Raw genomic sequence first — 12,553 nt, forward strand, 5'->3', positions numbered from 1 at the left:
ATGTCTGGGAGAGGCAAGGGAGGTAAGGGCTTGGGCAAAGGTGGTGCCAAGCGCCATCGCAAGGTCCTGAGGGACAACATCCAGGGTATCACCAAGCCCGCCATCCGCCGTCTTGCTCGGCGAGGGGGAGTGAAACGCATCTCGGGGCTCATTTACGAGGAGACCCGAGGCGTGCTGAAGGTGTTCCTGGAGAACGTGATCCGGGACGCGGTCACCTACACGGAGCACGCCAAGCGCAAGACCGTCACTGCCATGGACGTGGTGTACGCCCTGAAGCGACAGGGACGCACCCTGTACGGCTTCGGCGGTTAGGCCGTTGCTACAGGCTCTTTAGCGTACGGCAATCCCAAAGGCCCTTTTTAGGGCCACCCATATGGGTTTTGAAGGAGCTGGGGCACTTTGTTGCCTCTTGCGGATGGGCCGTTCACACAACGGCCCCCTATGCACGGCCAGCGTCGCATTTCGGGAGGCACTGCTTGTAAATCATCGGCTGTCATATCTCGAACAATTGCAGCTGTGCAGACACGTCGGGACCCGGGTGTTCCTTGACGGGTGAAAGGCGCGCCACAGCAATCCGTGGGCGGATTCAGCTATTCAGGGTAGTGCTTCCTTTACCAGTCAAACTTGGCACTTCTCGAGTCTACGTTCGCATAGGAAACTCCATCAGGGACGCGGGTGCGGGCCTGGGATTGAGGCGGGAATTTACCTTCTCTCCACGTGAGCCACCCCACCCTTCCTCCCGTCTCCCTCGTGTCTCCGGGGCGCGCTTTCTCTTCCCTTTCCCGGCTAGGATGCTGGGGTACCGGCCGCACACGAGGAGGTTCCCCCTTCGCCGTACTTCTGCATCGGGGGCTCCCGTTGTTGACGCGCGGGTGCCGGCAGAGCACTTCTCACAGCTATCTGAACAGGACGTCCTGCTCCATCTTGAAACACTAGGTCGCATCACTCCGTTTTGGGGGCGCGTTGGCGGTCGTAGTACTGAGCTGTGGGGAGTTGAAAGCGGCAAAAGGAGGCCCGGTCAAGCCACCTTCACTGTTAGACTCAAGGCAGCCCCAGACTTGCGCTCCCGAGGTGCCAGTTCTGTCTGCCACGCGATCGTTTTGAGCTTTGTGAATTACCGTTTGGGCTTCCCTTCCCACGTCTGCAGTGAGGGAGCAGGCCAGGTGGCTCCGGGTCCCTGTTCACATTGGACGCTGTTTTGTGCCTTTCACTGCTCACTTGAAAAGCCGCGAGAGCACCTGCAAAATCAAATCCGACCGACAGCCATTCAGAAACCAGGGAAGAGGAATTCAGGCCATTAGATCACAGGTGAACTCATTAGTGCAATTCTAAAACAAGTGGGGTGAGAGCTGGCCAGTGAGTGAAAGGTGTTCTTGGTTTTGAACTGCGTTCTCGTAATTTTCTCTATGGCCGTGGTCTTCAGCTGCCTGCTATAGCCCGCGAACAGGTGGCAGGCTCAATGTAGAAAATGGGAGGCGGTATCTTTAAACAAGCAGAATGGGGTCGAAAGTATCCCAAGTGAAAAACAAGTCCTTTTGTACACCTCGGTTTCAACTTTTAGATGTGTATGAAGGTGCAGTAGGTAGTAATATGAAGTTACATCTGACTGTAGTTTGGGGTCAGAAATCAGAGCTAATGCATGTGTATACAGTATGTGTATACTGTATCTCTACATGTAAGGATCGTGTAGTTTTTTTCTGAAACAATGTAACGAGAAGCAAACCATGGGGGCTCAGGCGTAAGTTCTACCCCCGCCCGGTGGGTGCCATCTTCTGGCCGTGTGAGCCGCAACATTCCCGGGTGTCTCTTCCTCACTGCGTTCAGTGTCTTCATCCATTCAACGGGAATAAAACAAAGGCCCTCTCTCCCTCCCTCCCGGGGTTATTGTGAAATTGAACGAGAGGAGGTGAGTGAAAGATGAGCCATAAGCCACCTAGGAACCCGGGTTATGATTCCTGCCCATGCCACGCAGCCTGGAAGCTGGTGGCGTGTTAAATGTTCTTCAGCAACTTGTGTGTGTGCGTGTGTGTTTTCATGAAAGTGATTGCGTGACAGTGGAAACTTGTGTCAGTGGGAAATGGTGACCCGCCCCCCCCCCCCCACCATTCTTTGGACACCGTTTCTGTAAGTGCCGACTCCGACGAATGTGTAGCTTGTAGAGGAAAGTCACATTTGTATAAGAATCCTAGGAACTGACCTCGGAAGATAACAGGCTCCGACCTTCAAGCGCCCCGGCTACGGGGAGATTGGCTGACCTCCATCCATCCGTGGAGCCAGGACGACGCACGCGGAACCGTCACTTGCCCTACGGGAACGGACCGTGCTCACCTGCACGTAGAGGACTTTTCAAGCCCTTCCCTTGATGTCTCTGTTCTCTTCCCCTCTCCCTCCTCATAAAAGCCTCTGCCTCCACTGAGAGGCGGCGATGGGCTTTGAGACAGGAGAGCCCATCTTCCAGGTGGCCAGCACCTGAAAATAAACCACTTTCCTTTACGTGAACACCTGCCTGTGGAGTATTGGCTTTCGTGGCGGCAGGCAGCCGGACCCGCTTTGGGTTAGGATTGTGATCGGGCCTTACATCCATTGATACGTCCCTATTATTTACATCGTGGGTGCTGATGCTATGAATAGATTTGTGACCGCCCGTAAGGCTCCGTTCTAAGCCCTTTGTCTGTGTGTGGACCGTCCTATCTTTTTTCATCCTCACAGCGACCTGGAAGGGAGCGCCGTTGGGAGGCTGCTCTACACGCGAGGACGTGGAGATCCCGGTCTTTTTCTCTCTGGAGCCTTTTCCCGGTTGTGGGTCAGGAGCCCTGACGCTACCCATAAGGGACCTCAGGCCTTAACCACTCCCCGCTGCCCTTCGTAGCAGTGAGGTGAGGACCCTGGAGTTCTGTTCCCCACCCCCTTTCTCTTCTCTGTCATCCTCCTTCCTCCTGCCTGCCTTTCTTTATGTACTCCACGCTCAGCCCCTGACCGTACTCCCCCACCCTCTACCACATTCCTGGAAACTTCTGTCAGCATGGCTGAATCTGACGTCTTTGGTCATATGAACGCAGACATGCCTCCTCCCCAGATCGTCTGCATCCGGGAACAGATAGGCGTCCCGGGTGGGGGCGCAGGTCCTTGAGCTCTTTTCTCAGTCACTCTCACCAGGAGCAGGCAAAGTCTGGGACCGTGGCCATTCGTGGGCTTTCCAGACGCCCTGTATTTCCGTATTCCGTGACCCTGCCAAGGGACGTTGGAAGTTCCTCCCAGAGGTCCGGTCCAGGCCTGCTCTTGGTCTGTTAACTTCAAGGACCCCAAGAGCCGGGTGGGGGTGGGGGGGGCATCACAGGAGGCCCAGCTCCCTCACTGAAGGCAAACAGCCGAAGGGCCGGTGAACTAGGCCCCTCGTCCAGCATTTCCTGACCAGCTATGGTGTGCCCGGCACTGCTTGGGTGCTGGTGCCACAGAAGTGAACCGGGACAAATCCTCACCCTGGGAGATACTCCCGGCCTGATGGTTGAAGGTAAGGGAGTAGGAGTAGGGAGGGGAGTTAGGATAGGACGGGGTTGTGGGGGCGGGGAGGCAAGGAGGAGGACCCCCAAAAGATGAGGGGGGGAAGAGGACGAAGGGAAGGGGCTGAATCTTGAAGAGCAGGGGGCTCTCAGGGCTGCCAGGGCGGGGCATTCCACACAGAAGAAACAGGAATGTGTGAGGGCCCGGTATACTAGGGGACTGCAGATGTTCCGAGGGGTGAGGGACGTCCCTGGTCCAGCGGGCAGAACGCCCGGAACCTGGGTAGGCTCAGAGATACCGGGAACCAGACGTATATTGAAGTCGTTTCTGTTGGGATATTTTAGATTTCATCACTATCCGTAAATAGCTGGAACTGATCGAACGCTTCTTCTGGAGTGGACATGGCGCTAGGTGCTTTTTAAGAAGCGTCACCTTTAATATTTCCGACAACGGCATTGGCAAGGTGCTACTGTCCCTCGCCGATTTTACGGCGGAAGCGGGGATGAGTGAAGCCCACAGAGGTTTCCTTGCTGAAGTCACGTACCTGTTCTGTGGCATGGTCAAGAGGAGGATTCAGATTTGAACTTGTCTGACTGTGGACTCTCTGCCCGTCATTAACCACCAGTGCTATAAACTGCCGTGCAAAAGAAGGCGGACTTCATTCTGAAGGGAACTGGGAACAAAGTTTCCTAAGCATTTAGGGAAAAAACAACTCTCACGCAGAGTGAGTGGAAGCTTAGCTGCAGGGCAGGGTGTCCATGGATTAAGGGAGGGACCATGGATGGATGAATGGAGGGAGGGAGGGTGACAGAATTGAAAGTCAGAGAGTAGATCTGATAACACTGATCTCATTTGGTGACTCCTGAGATTTGGACAAAGGACAAGAGGAGGGAGCTTCTGCCCTGAACTGGGTAACGGGGTGGGGGGGGTGGGGGGTGGGGGGGGTGGGGGGGGGGGGGGGGGTGGGGGGGGTGGGGGGAGAGGGCGACTGGGGATGGGGGAATGAAGGCATCTTTCATCAAGACGAGAAATATGGAAGGGGAGAAATGGCTTGGGGAAGCGAGATGATGCGGTTTTGGAAATAAGCGGAGTTTGAAGCACCTATCGTCCACCCAGAAGGACCCGGCCACAAGGCAGTTAGAAACACGTTGGTGTAGAGCCCAGGGCAGGGGTCTCAGCAGGAGATACCGATTGGGGAGCACTTGCCAGAGGTGGAGATACGGAAAGCAGAGGGGGATCCGTGACCTCGCTGCTGGAGTTGCAGGGAGGCAAAAGACAAAGGCCCGCACGGGTGGAAACCACGATATTGGTGGGGCTGGCGGAGAAAGAGGAGGAGAACCCGAGAAGGCTGAGATGGGGACCTGGAAAGAAGGGTAAGGAGGACGACCGGGAGAGAGCGTGAACCCAAAGGCCAAATCCTCTGCCGAGGAAGCAAAGGTGTCCGCCAGCAGGGCCACGGTACCCCGTTGTTTCCCTCTACGCAGGCACACGCACCAGTCCCTGCCACCCCAAGGCAGAATTCAGCGTGCGTGCGGACTGTTTTTCACTCGGCGAAAGCAGGGTAGACTTTTCCCGGAACCAAGCTCGCCACATAAGGAGCTAATTATCAGGAGGAAGAGCATTTATGTACGTGGCCTTTCGTTTTCCTTTAGTTCTCATGTGATAGTAGAGAAGTGATTTAAGTACAGAAATCATTAAATGTTAAAACGTGCGTCTTCAATGGCTCCCTTGTACTGAGGAACTCAAGTTTGTGCCAGTCTACCACACAAGTAGAACGATTTGAGAGACTTCTGTGAGGGCAGGTAGGCCTTTACAGTGACAGGAACACAAAATTTCATCCTGTTCTTGGCTGGGTGTCAACAATGTTCCTAAATTTGAGGTTTAGACAGGGCGACTTCCCTGGAAGAAAGCGGGGAGGGGCGGGGGGACGGGGCGGAGGCTGTTAGATGAAAGCAGTGCGAGCTCGGGGCGGGGCAGGCAGAGGACCGACACCTGACACCGGCATCTCAGGTTCCAGGGTCTGCTCAGCTGCTCCCGGGCCTGACATACCGGGCCAGTCTGTGCCAGTCTGTGCCAGTCCGTCCCTTCGAGGTGTGTGCCCTGGGGATGGATGAGACGATAGGTGCAAAGCTGTGCCCTCACACGCCTCCGAGGCCCGGGCCAAGAGATCCAGCCTGCGCTGGGGCCTACGCCGGTAATCAGGCACCCGGGAGAGACCTAGAGACACGCTCTGGGGAGTCGCCGTGATCCGGAAAAGAGGAACATGTGGCAACCTGTAGCAGGCCGGCCACAGTCCCTGCTTCTCCCTTCTTGTGACACATCTCGAGAGGCAAAGGAAGCTTTAAAAAGACGTGGAGAAACCGCGTCTGGGTAGAGTACCCGGAGAGAGAGGCCGCAGGTTTCCGGGCCGAAAACGGTCCGTTGAAGGCCCAGGCTCACCAGTGGCCCATAGGGTGCCTACACACACACACATACTCCCCGCCCCGGGGGTTTTGATTAGGATAAGAGGGTGGGAGGTTGCTACGCAGTTGTGGAGTGAGGCCCGAAGTCTGCCGGAAGTCTGCCGGCCGACCGTGGTGACACAGGAGAACCCGGAACCTGGAAGCGGCAGAAACCCGCGCGTCGGAGGGGACGACTTTCCTCGTCAGCCCGAGCCGCGCCGGGTGGGGGCCATTTCCGGCGGGGGTGAGGAGTGCGCACCCGGTGGCGGGAGAGGTCCCCCGGGTGCACTCCGGGCCACGAATCGCCAGCGTCCCCAGTGACTCGTTCTAGAGGCAGCCCACCTCCGACCCCGGAGCCCCCCCCCCGTTGGAAAAACAAAAAGAAAAAACCCCAGCCCAGGAGAACCCGACCCCGTGTGCGCGAGGCCGCCGAGCACTGTCGGGAACCCCTGTGAGCTTCATTCAGGGTAACAGGCCGGAGGGCGGCCAACGCGAGGGTTCTGCCCTTTTGTGTGGGGAGCCGCACACCGTCTGCACACCTCTAAGCGCCCTCCCTTCCCGGGGGCACGGAGGCCCAGTGGCACAGCCTCTTCCCAGTGATCTCGTGGGTGGCTCTGAAAAGAGCCTTTGGATGCGATGGAACGTCGGACCGAGCGCGCGCTTCTTAGGCCCGCTCCCCGCGGATGCGGCGGGCCAACTGGATGTCTTTGGGCATGATGGTGACGCGCTTAGCGTGGATGGCACACAGGTTGGTGTCCTCGAACAGGCCTACCAGGTAGGCCTCGCTCGCCTCCTGCAGCGCCATGACGGCTGAACTCTGGAAGCGCAGGTCGGTCTTGAAGTCCTGCGCGATCTCGCGCACCAGGCGCTGGAAGGGAAGCTTGCGGATCAGCAGCTCGGTCGACTTCTGGTAGCGCCGGATCTCGCGCAGCGCCACGGTGCCCGGGCGGTAGCGATGCGGCTTCTTGACGCCGCCCGTGGCCGGCGCGCTCTTGCGAGCCGCTTTGGTGGCCAACTGCTTCCGCGGGGCCTTACCGCCGGTCGACTTGCGCGCGGTCTGCTTAGTACGGGCCATGGCGAACAACAACTGCACAACACAGCGGCCGAGAGGGTATCGGTCCCGGGGCCGCAACAGCCGTCTTTATAGGCACAGTCTTTTCCCTATTGGGCGGGGCGAGAAACTTGAAAGTCCCGCGCTGGCTACCCATTGGCTGTGATGTCATCTTCCCTGGCGTGCCCGATTGGCTGGGGCAGAATCCTCCCTGCCCCCAGCCACCCGCCTCCATGCCTACTTTCCAGTATATGCCTACAGTTCTTCCTGCCTGTTTTTTCCTTTCTTTCCGGCCGAGTCGTGGTCTTTTGTTGTGTTTTTTTTTCTTGTTTGTTTTATATATACATATACATACACACATATACATATATTTTTAATCGCAACTGTTCAGATTGTTCCTCCGCAGCCCTTCACTCCCTAAGTCAGGCCACCCGCCATGCGCTCTCTTCTTTTCCACGTCCTGTAGCTCCCAAATCGAACCTCAGTCTCGGGTTTGGCCCCGGACCCCTGGTGACCTTGTTAGCTTTTCAGAGCCCCTTGGTCTGCAGGACGGCTTTTCCCGCCTTTCGGATCGCAAAATTGTCCCCGCCCCGGGCCCCGGATTCCGCCTCCGAACGCCTAAGTGGGGTCCCCTTATCTCCGCTGTTAGGGCGTCCTCTGGCTTCTGAAAAACCAGAAACCACCACCCAGAAAGAAAGCCGGCTCAGTTAGGCCAAGCCCCAGGCTCGCCAGCATCCCGAAAACCGCCTGCTCCACTCCCTCCTAGGGCCTCAAGTGCCGAGCAGAGGCCTCAGGGGGTAACTGGGGAGTTGCGCGCTCGGCGCAGACTAGGTGAAGCACTGGGGGCCGCCTAACAGGACTTGGGCGGCCTAGGGCGGCGCCCGAGGGGGTTGCCGGGTCCACCTGCGATGAGGCTTACGGCCCGGCCCACAGAGCCCGATCAAGGTGGTCCAGTGCTGCTGCACATCTCTGGGCGGTTGGGAGCCCAACGGAAAAGACATTCCCCAGCGCCGCACACGGGTGGGGTTGAAGTAGCATGTCAAACAACTGGCTACTGTAACAGCTCTTTTACTGGAAAGAGTGGGTGGCTCTGAAAAGAGCCTTTTGATTTCACAGGTGCTGCCTCTTCGAAACGGGAGCTGGGTGGGCGCCAAGTGCCGACCTCACTTGCCCTTTGCCTTGTGGTGACTCTCCGTCTTCTTAGGGAGCAGCACGGCCTGGATGTTAGGCAAGACGCCGCCCTGGGCGATGGTCACTTTGCCCAGCAGCTTGTTCAACTCCTCGTCGTTGCGGATAGCCAGCTGAAGGTGACGAGGAATGATGCGCGTCTTCTTGTTGTCTCGGGCAGCGTTACCCGCCAGCTCCAGGATCTCGGCGGTCAGGTACTCCAGCACCGCCGCCATGTAGACCGGCGCGCCGGCCCCCACCCGCTCGGCGTAGTTGCCCTTGCGCAGTAGCCGGTGCACACGCCCCACGGGGAACTGCAGACCAGCACGGGAAGAGCGGGACTTGGCCTTAGCGCGGGCCTTGCCTCCCTGTTTGCCACGACCAGACATGACGGCACTGGGCACTGCGAGTAGCTCCCGACCGACGACCGAGAAAGTCGCCCTAAACGGCCCCGCTTCAGCTTTTTATAGGCAGAACGGCGCTTGTCCAACGAACACTTTGATTGGCCACAGTGCGGCTTTGTCCCGGTGGCCAATAAGAGAGCGGAGGGAGAATCCGCTCATTTGCATGACCTCCTCCCCCCACCCCCCTCGCAAGAGCGCCACTGAAAACTCACCAATCACAAGGCAGCGTACTCAGAGCCTTAATTTGCATACATCCTCTATAAGTCCCGAGTCGCTTCCGGTAGCCTCGGTCCTGCTGTTGTCGTGTTTGCGTTCCTGCTCTTTTCCTCCGCTCGTGCATCCCGCTATGCCTGAGCCGGCCAAGTCCGCTCCCGCGCCCAAGAAGGGCTCGAAGAAAGCGGTCACCAAAGCCCAGAAGAAGGATGGCAAGAAGCGCAAGCGCAGTCGCAAGGAGAGCTACTCCATCTACGTGTACAAGGTGCTCAAGCAGGTGCACCCCGACACGGGCATCTCGTCCAAGGCCATGGGCATCATGAACTCCTTCGTCAACGACATCTTCGAGCGCATCGCCGGCGAGGCGTCGCGCCTGGCGCATTACAACAAGCGCTCCACCATCACCTCCCGGGAGATCCAGACGGCCGTGCGCCTCCTGCTGCCTGGCGAGCTGGCCAAGCACGCCGTGTCTGAGGGCACCAAGGCGGTCACCAAGTACACCAGCTCCAAGTGAGCCCCTCCTGGGACGCGGCGCTCGCACGAGTCGCCGGCCACTTAACCCCCAAAGGCTCTTTTCAGAGCCACCTACCTTTTCAGTGAAAGAGCTTGTGTCACTGGTTTCACCCCGATGTCTCCACCCTGCTTTCCCGTGCCACCTACCCGTTTCCCGGTGACAGTCATGTCTTCTGAGAGGGACGGGCAAGGTACCCACGAAACAGAAGGCCAGCTTTTATGAAGCTGGCCGGAGAACTATCTGGAAGGACGTGTTCATTCGCATCCAAGTGAACTGCCTCCACAGTAAAAACGTCGAACGATGCCTGGTCCTCCGTGTATTGAAGTCCATCTAAGGAGGAATATTGGGTCGGGAGGCAGGGCTGGCTGTGTGGCATTTAGGTCAGGTCAGTGCTTTGCAACGCGCTTTTTCTGGGGCTCTGGAACCTTGACTACGGAATGTTACTGTAAAACTGCAAAGCGGTTTATCGAGCCCACGCCTCAACACCCACAGCAAACTTTTCCGGTGTGCTCGGACACCTTGATTTCGTGGTCGAAGTAAGTTTTAGTTACACACTCCTCTCTGTCTCAGTTTCGCATTCCTTTCAGGTACACACAATCAATACATACTATTGCTCTGCTTCGAGAAGTGAACCGCCGTCAGATTAAGGTCACAGAAAGGCTACTGTTTTTTAATCTTTTTTTTTTCACTTGGGCTTTGATACCTACACAGTTCCCCATAATTGTAGGGTTTTTTTGGGGGGGGTGGGGTTGCTGTTGTAACACAATCTGGATTTGGAAGACAGGAGGAAAGGGGATTTCTAGATGTTCAGGGACCTCATGAACCTGTGCCAGCTGGTCGTAAAAGCGTCCTCCAGAGACTTCCAACAGCAGTCTTTCATCTTAACGCTACTCGGCCTTAAAAACGTTTGTCCCTTGCCGGGAACAGTTCATCCTCTCTGCCAAAATAGAGGCCCTAGACATTCGAGAGTCATACCGAGGCCCTCTCTGTTTTTGAGACTAGCTGGCTCCAAAGAAGCGTTTCCTAAAAGCGGTTCACAGGCCATTAGACGTATGGATGAAAAACCCCACGGACAGCCACTGAACCCACATCACTGGGGCACTGGTGGTAAGAGGCAAGGAGGACGGACCTATGCGACACACCAGGTGATTCACGGTTGGTAACCACTGACGTGTTGCTTTTGCAGTTGCCATATTCCTTGGTAGGATCCTCTTCACAGTTTTGAGTCACGACCCCAGACATTGTCTCCCCTGTTTCCCTGACTGTCCTTTCCCAGAATTGTTTGTAACGCTACGTACAAAACTAGCTGCATTTCCCCTTTATTCCTTCATTAATTCAGGGCACCAAATACAGTACTTTACATTTCTACCCATATTAGAGTTCAAGAACATTTTAAAGAGGTCAAATGAGAACAGAAGGTAAAACACAAATAAATAAAGCCATAAAACTGAAACTCCCTACCGAAAGAGAAAGAAGAAAGAAAGAAAGAAAGAAAAAAGTTAAGCACCCTGCAGGTAGGTCCTACCTCATCCCCTGGCTTCGCCTCCTGGTGGTTGGTTGGTTGGTTGGTTGGTTGGTTCCCTACGTACCCACATAAAACCCCAAATAGTATCTGCCAGCCTGATTTCTCTTACTTTCTCTCTACTCCACCTAATCAAGTACGGATAACTTATTTTCTAGTTATCATACCAAATCTGTCCCTTCTGTCCGATGCTTTGTTCCGGGCCCCGGGAAACGCCTCCCTGGTTTTGCACATGCATTGCTTGGATCTATCGTGAGATGAGGCCAATGGCTGGAACTCAAGAAGTTCAGGGAAAGCATGGAGATGGGAGAGGAGGAAGGGGGGACAAAGAAAATAGGGGAGAGATTGAGTTTACAGAGTAGGAATATAACAAAAAATAAAAATGAAAAATAAAAGAAACAAACCAAACACGAGGGCTTACACACACACACAGCTTAAGAGGCTGTGTGAACAACCGAATACGCCGGGGAGGAAGTAGTCAGTATTTGGTTCTGGGGACTCTCAAATACGTGAGTAGGAAAGAAGAAAACAGCTAATCTTTCACTGACGGTGGAGAACGTGACTCGATGTAACTAAATTACCCACCAATCAGTAGTTCCGTTTAGCACCGACATTTACGCTTACACGTTTCAAAGCAAAACTGACACCTTGTTCTGGCTCCGTGATGAGTATTTGTGCACATCGCTCCCCGAAACAGGGGACAGACTTTTTTAAAACCACCTTTTGCACCCTGAGATAAATAAAACATGCTGGGGATATAGCCGTAAACAGAATAGAAAAGGTCCCTGTGCACATAAAGCTACGTCCTAGTAGATGGATGCTGAAATAAGCACGTGAAAGAAATGTATAGCAGAATGATATTAAGGGGGCAATGTGTGCTATGATGGAAAGCAGACTATGGAGTGCAGTGTGTGAACAGGTCTGATCAGTTAGTATTTGAGCAGAGGCCCAAATAAAGTAAGACAGTGAGCCATAGGATAGCTTGGAGAAGAGTATTCAAAGAGAAAAGAAAGAAGAGAAGAGAAGAGAAGAGAAGAGAAGAGAAGAGAAGAGAAGAGAAAAAAGAAAAGAAGAGAAGAGAAGAGAAAAAAGAAAAGCCAACAGGTGCAAAGGCCCTGAGGCAAGCAAAAGATTGGGGAGTTCAAGGAATACTAAATGCTAAAGCACCGTGAGCAAAGGAAAGCTTCGCAGAGAGATGACACCAGAGCGGTAGTTGATCACGTAGGCCATCGAAGGACCTCATAGGCCATTGCAACGATTCTAGCTTTTATTCTCGATAACTTGGAGTGCCCTTGGAGGATTTGGTTGGAGTAATGACATGATTTGACTTAAGTTTTCTAAAGCTCACCCAAGATGCTGTGTTAAAAAATACACTAGGAGAGCAAGAGTAGAGGCAGGAAATGTATCAAAAAGGCTACAGTAACAGCATTTCGAAAGAGAGATAGCTGATAGCAGTGGAGACGGTGAGCAGTCGTCAAGCCTGGGAAAGCCTGGGAAATTGATCGGTCAGTTTGAAAAGGCACCTGGTCCGTCCCAAATTCAGTCTAACATAATCCCAGGGACACGAGGAGCCTGCCTTTCTCCCTGTCCCTCTCCCTCTCTCTCCCCCCCCCCCCCCACACACACCCAATTACATGCTCGCCCCATGCGCTCACATGTTCTCTCTCCATAGCCATGTGGCCCGCAGCCACGGAGACTCGGCCTCGGAGCACCCGGGAACTGGCTACGCTGCCTGGATAG

The 12,553-nt window shown here is 55.1% G+C and overlaps 4 protein-coding genes across 4 annotated transcripts in view; 2 read left to right on the forward strand and 2 right to left on the reverse strand.

The window, feature by feature from the left end:
- LOC123804385 (histone H3-like) overlaps window positions 1-12,553 on the forward strand; it is a 23,804-nt gene continuing 11,251 nt past the window's right edge. The window contains exons 1-2 of the mRNA XM_045816628.1: window positions 1-293; window positions 8,829-8,853. Coding sequence (XP_045672584.1) covers window positions 1-293; window positions 8,829-8,853 — 318 coding nt within the window. The remainder of the gene's footprint in view (window positions 294-8,828; window positions 8,854-12,553) is intronic.
- Window positions 6,393-12,553, reverse strand: part of LOC123804386 (histone H3-like) — a 23,600-nt gene continuing 17,439 nt past the window's right edge. The window contains exon 3 of the mRNA XM_045816629.1: window positions 6,393-7,029. Coding sequence (XP_045672585.1) covers window positions 6,607-7,029 — 423 coding nt within the window. The 3' untranslated portion in view covers window positions 6,393-6,606. The remainder of the gene's footprint in view (window positions 7,030-12,553) is intronic.
- Window positions 8,017-8,597, reverse strand: LOC123804378 (histone H2A type 2-A). Its single transcript, XM_045816622.1, has one exon. The coding sequence runs from the start codon at window positions 8,547-8,549 to the stop codon at window positions 8,157-8,159; it is 393 nt and encodes a 130-aa protein (XP_045672578.1). The 5' UTR covers window positions 8,550-8,597; the 3' UTR covers window positions 8,017-8,156.
- Window positions 8,871-9,407, forward strand: LOC123804383 (histone H2B type 2-E). Its single transcript, XM_045816626.1, has one exon. It carries the CDS (start codon window positions 8,911-8,913, stop codon window positions 9,289-9,291), a length of 381 nt encoding a protein of 126 aa, XP_045672582.1. The 5' UTR covers window positions 8,871-8,910; the 3' UTR covers window positions 9,292-9,407.

The sequence above is a fragment of the Phyllostomus hastatus genome, unplaced genomic scaffold (genome assembly GCF_019186645.2).
Source record: "Phyllostomus hastatus isolate PE091 unplaced genomic scaffold, TTU_PhHast_1.1 phas_scaffold_216, whole genome shotgun sequence".
NCBI classification, from domain to species: domain Eukaryota; kingdom Metazoa; phylum Chordata; class Mammalia; order Chiroptera; family Phyllostomidae; genus Phyllostomus; species Phyllostomus hastatus.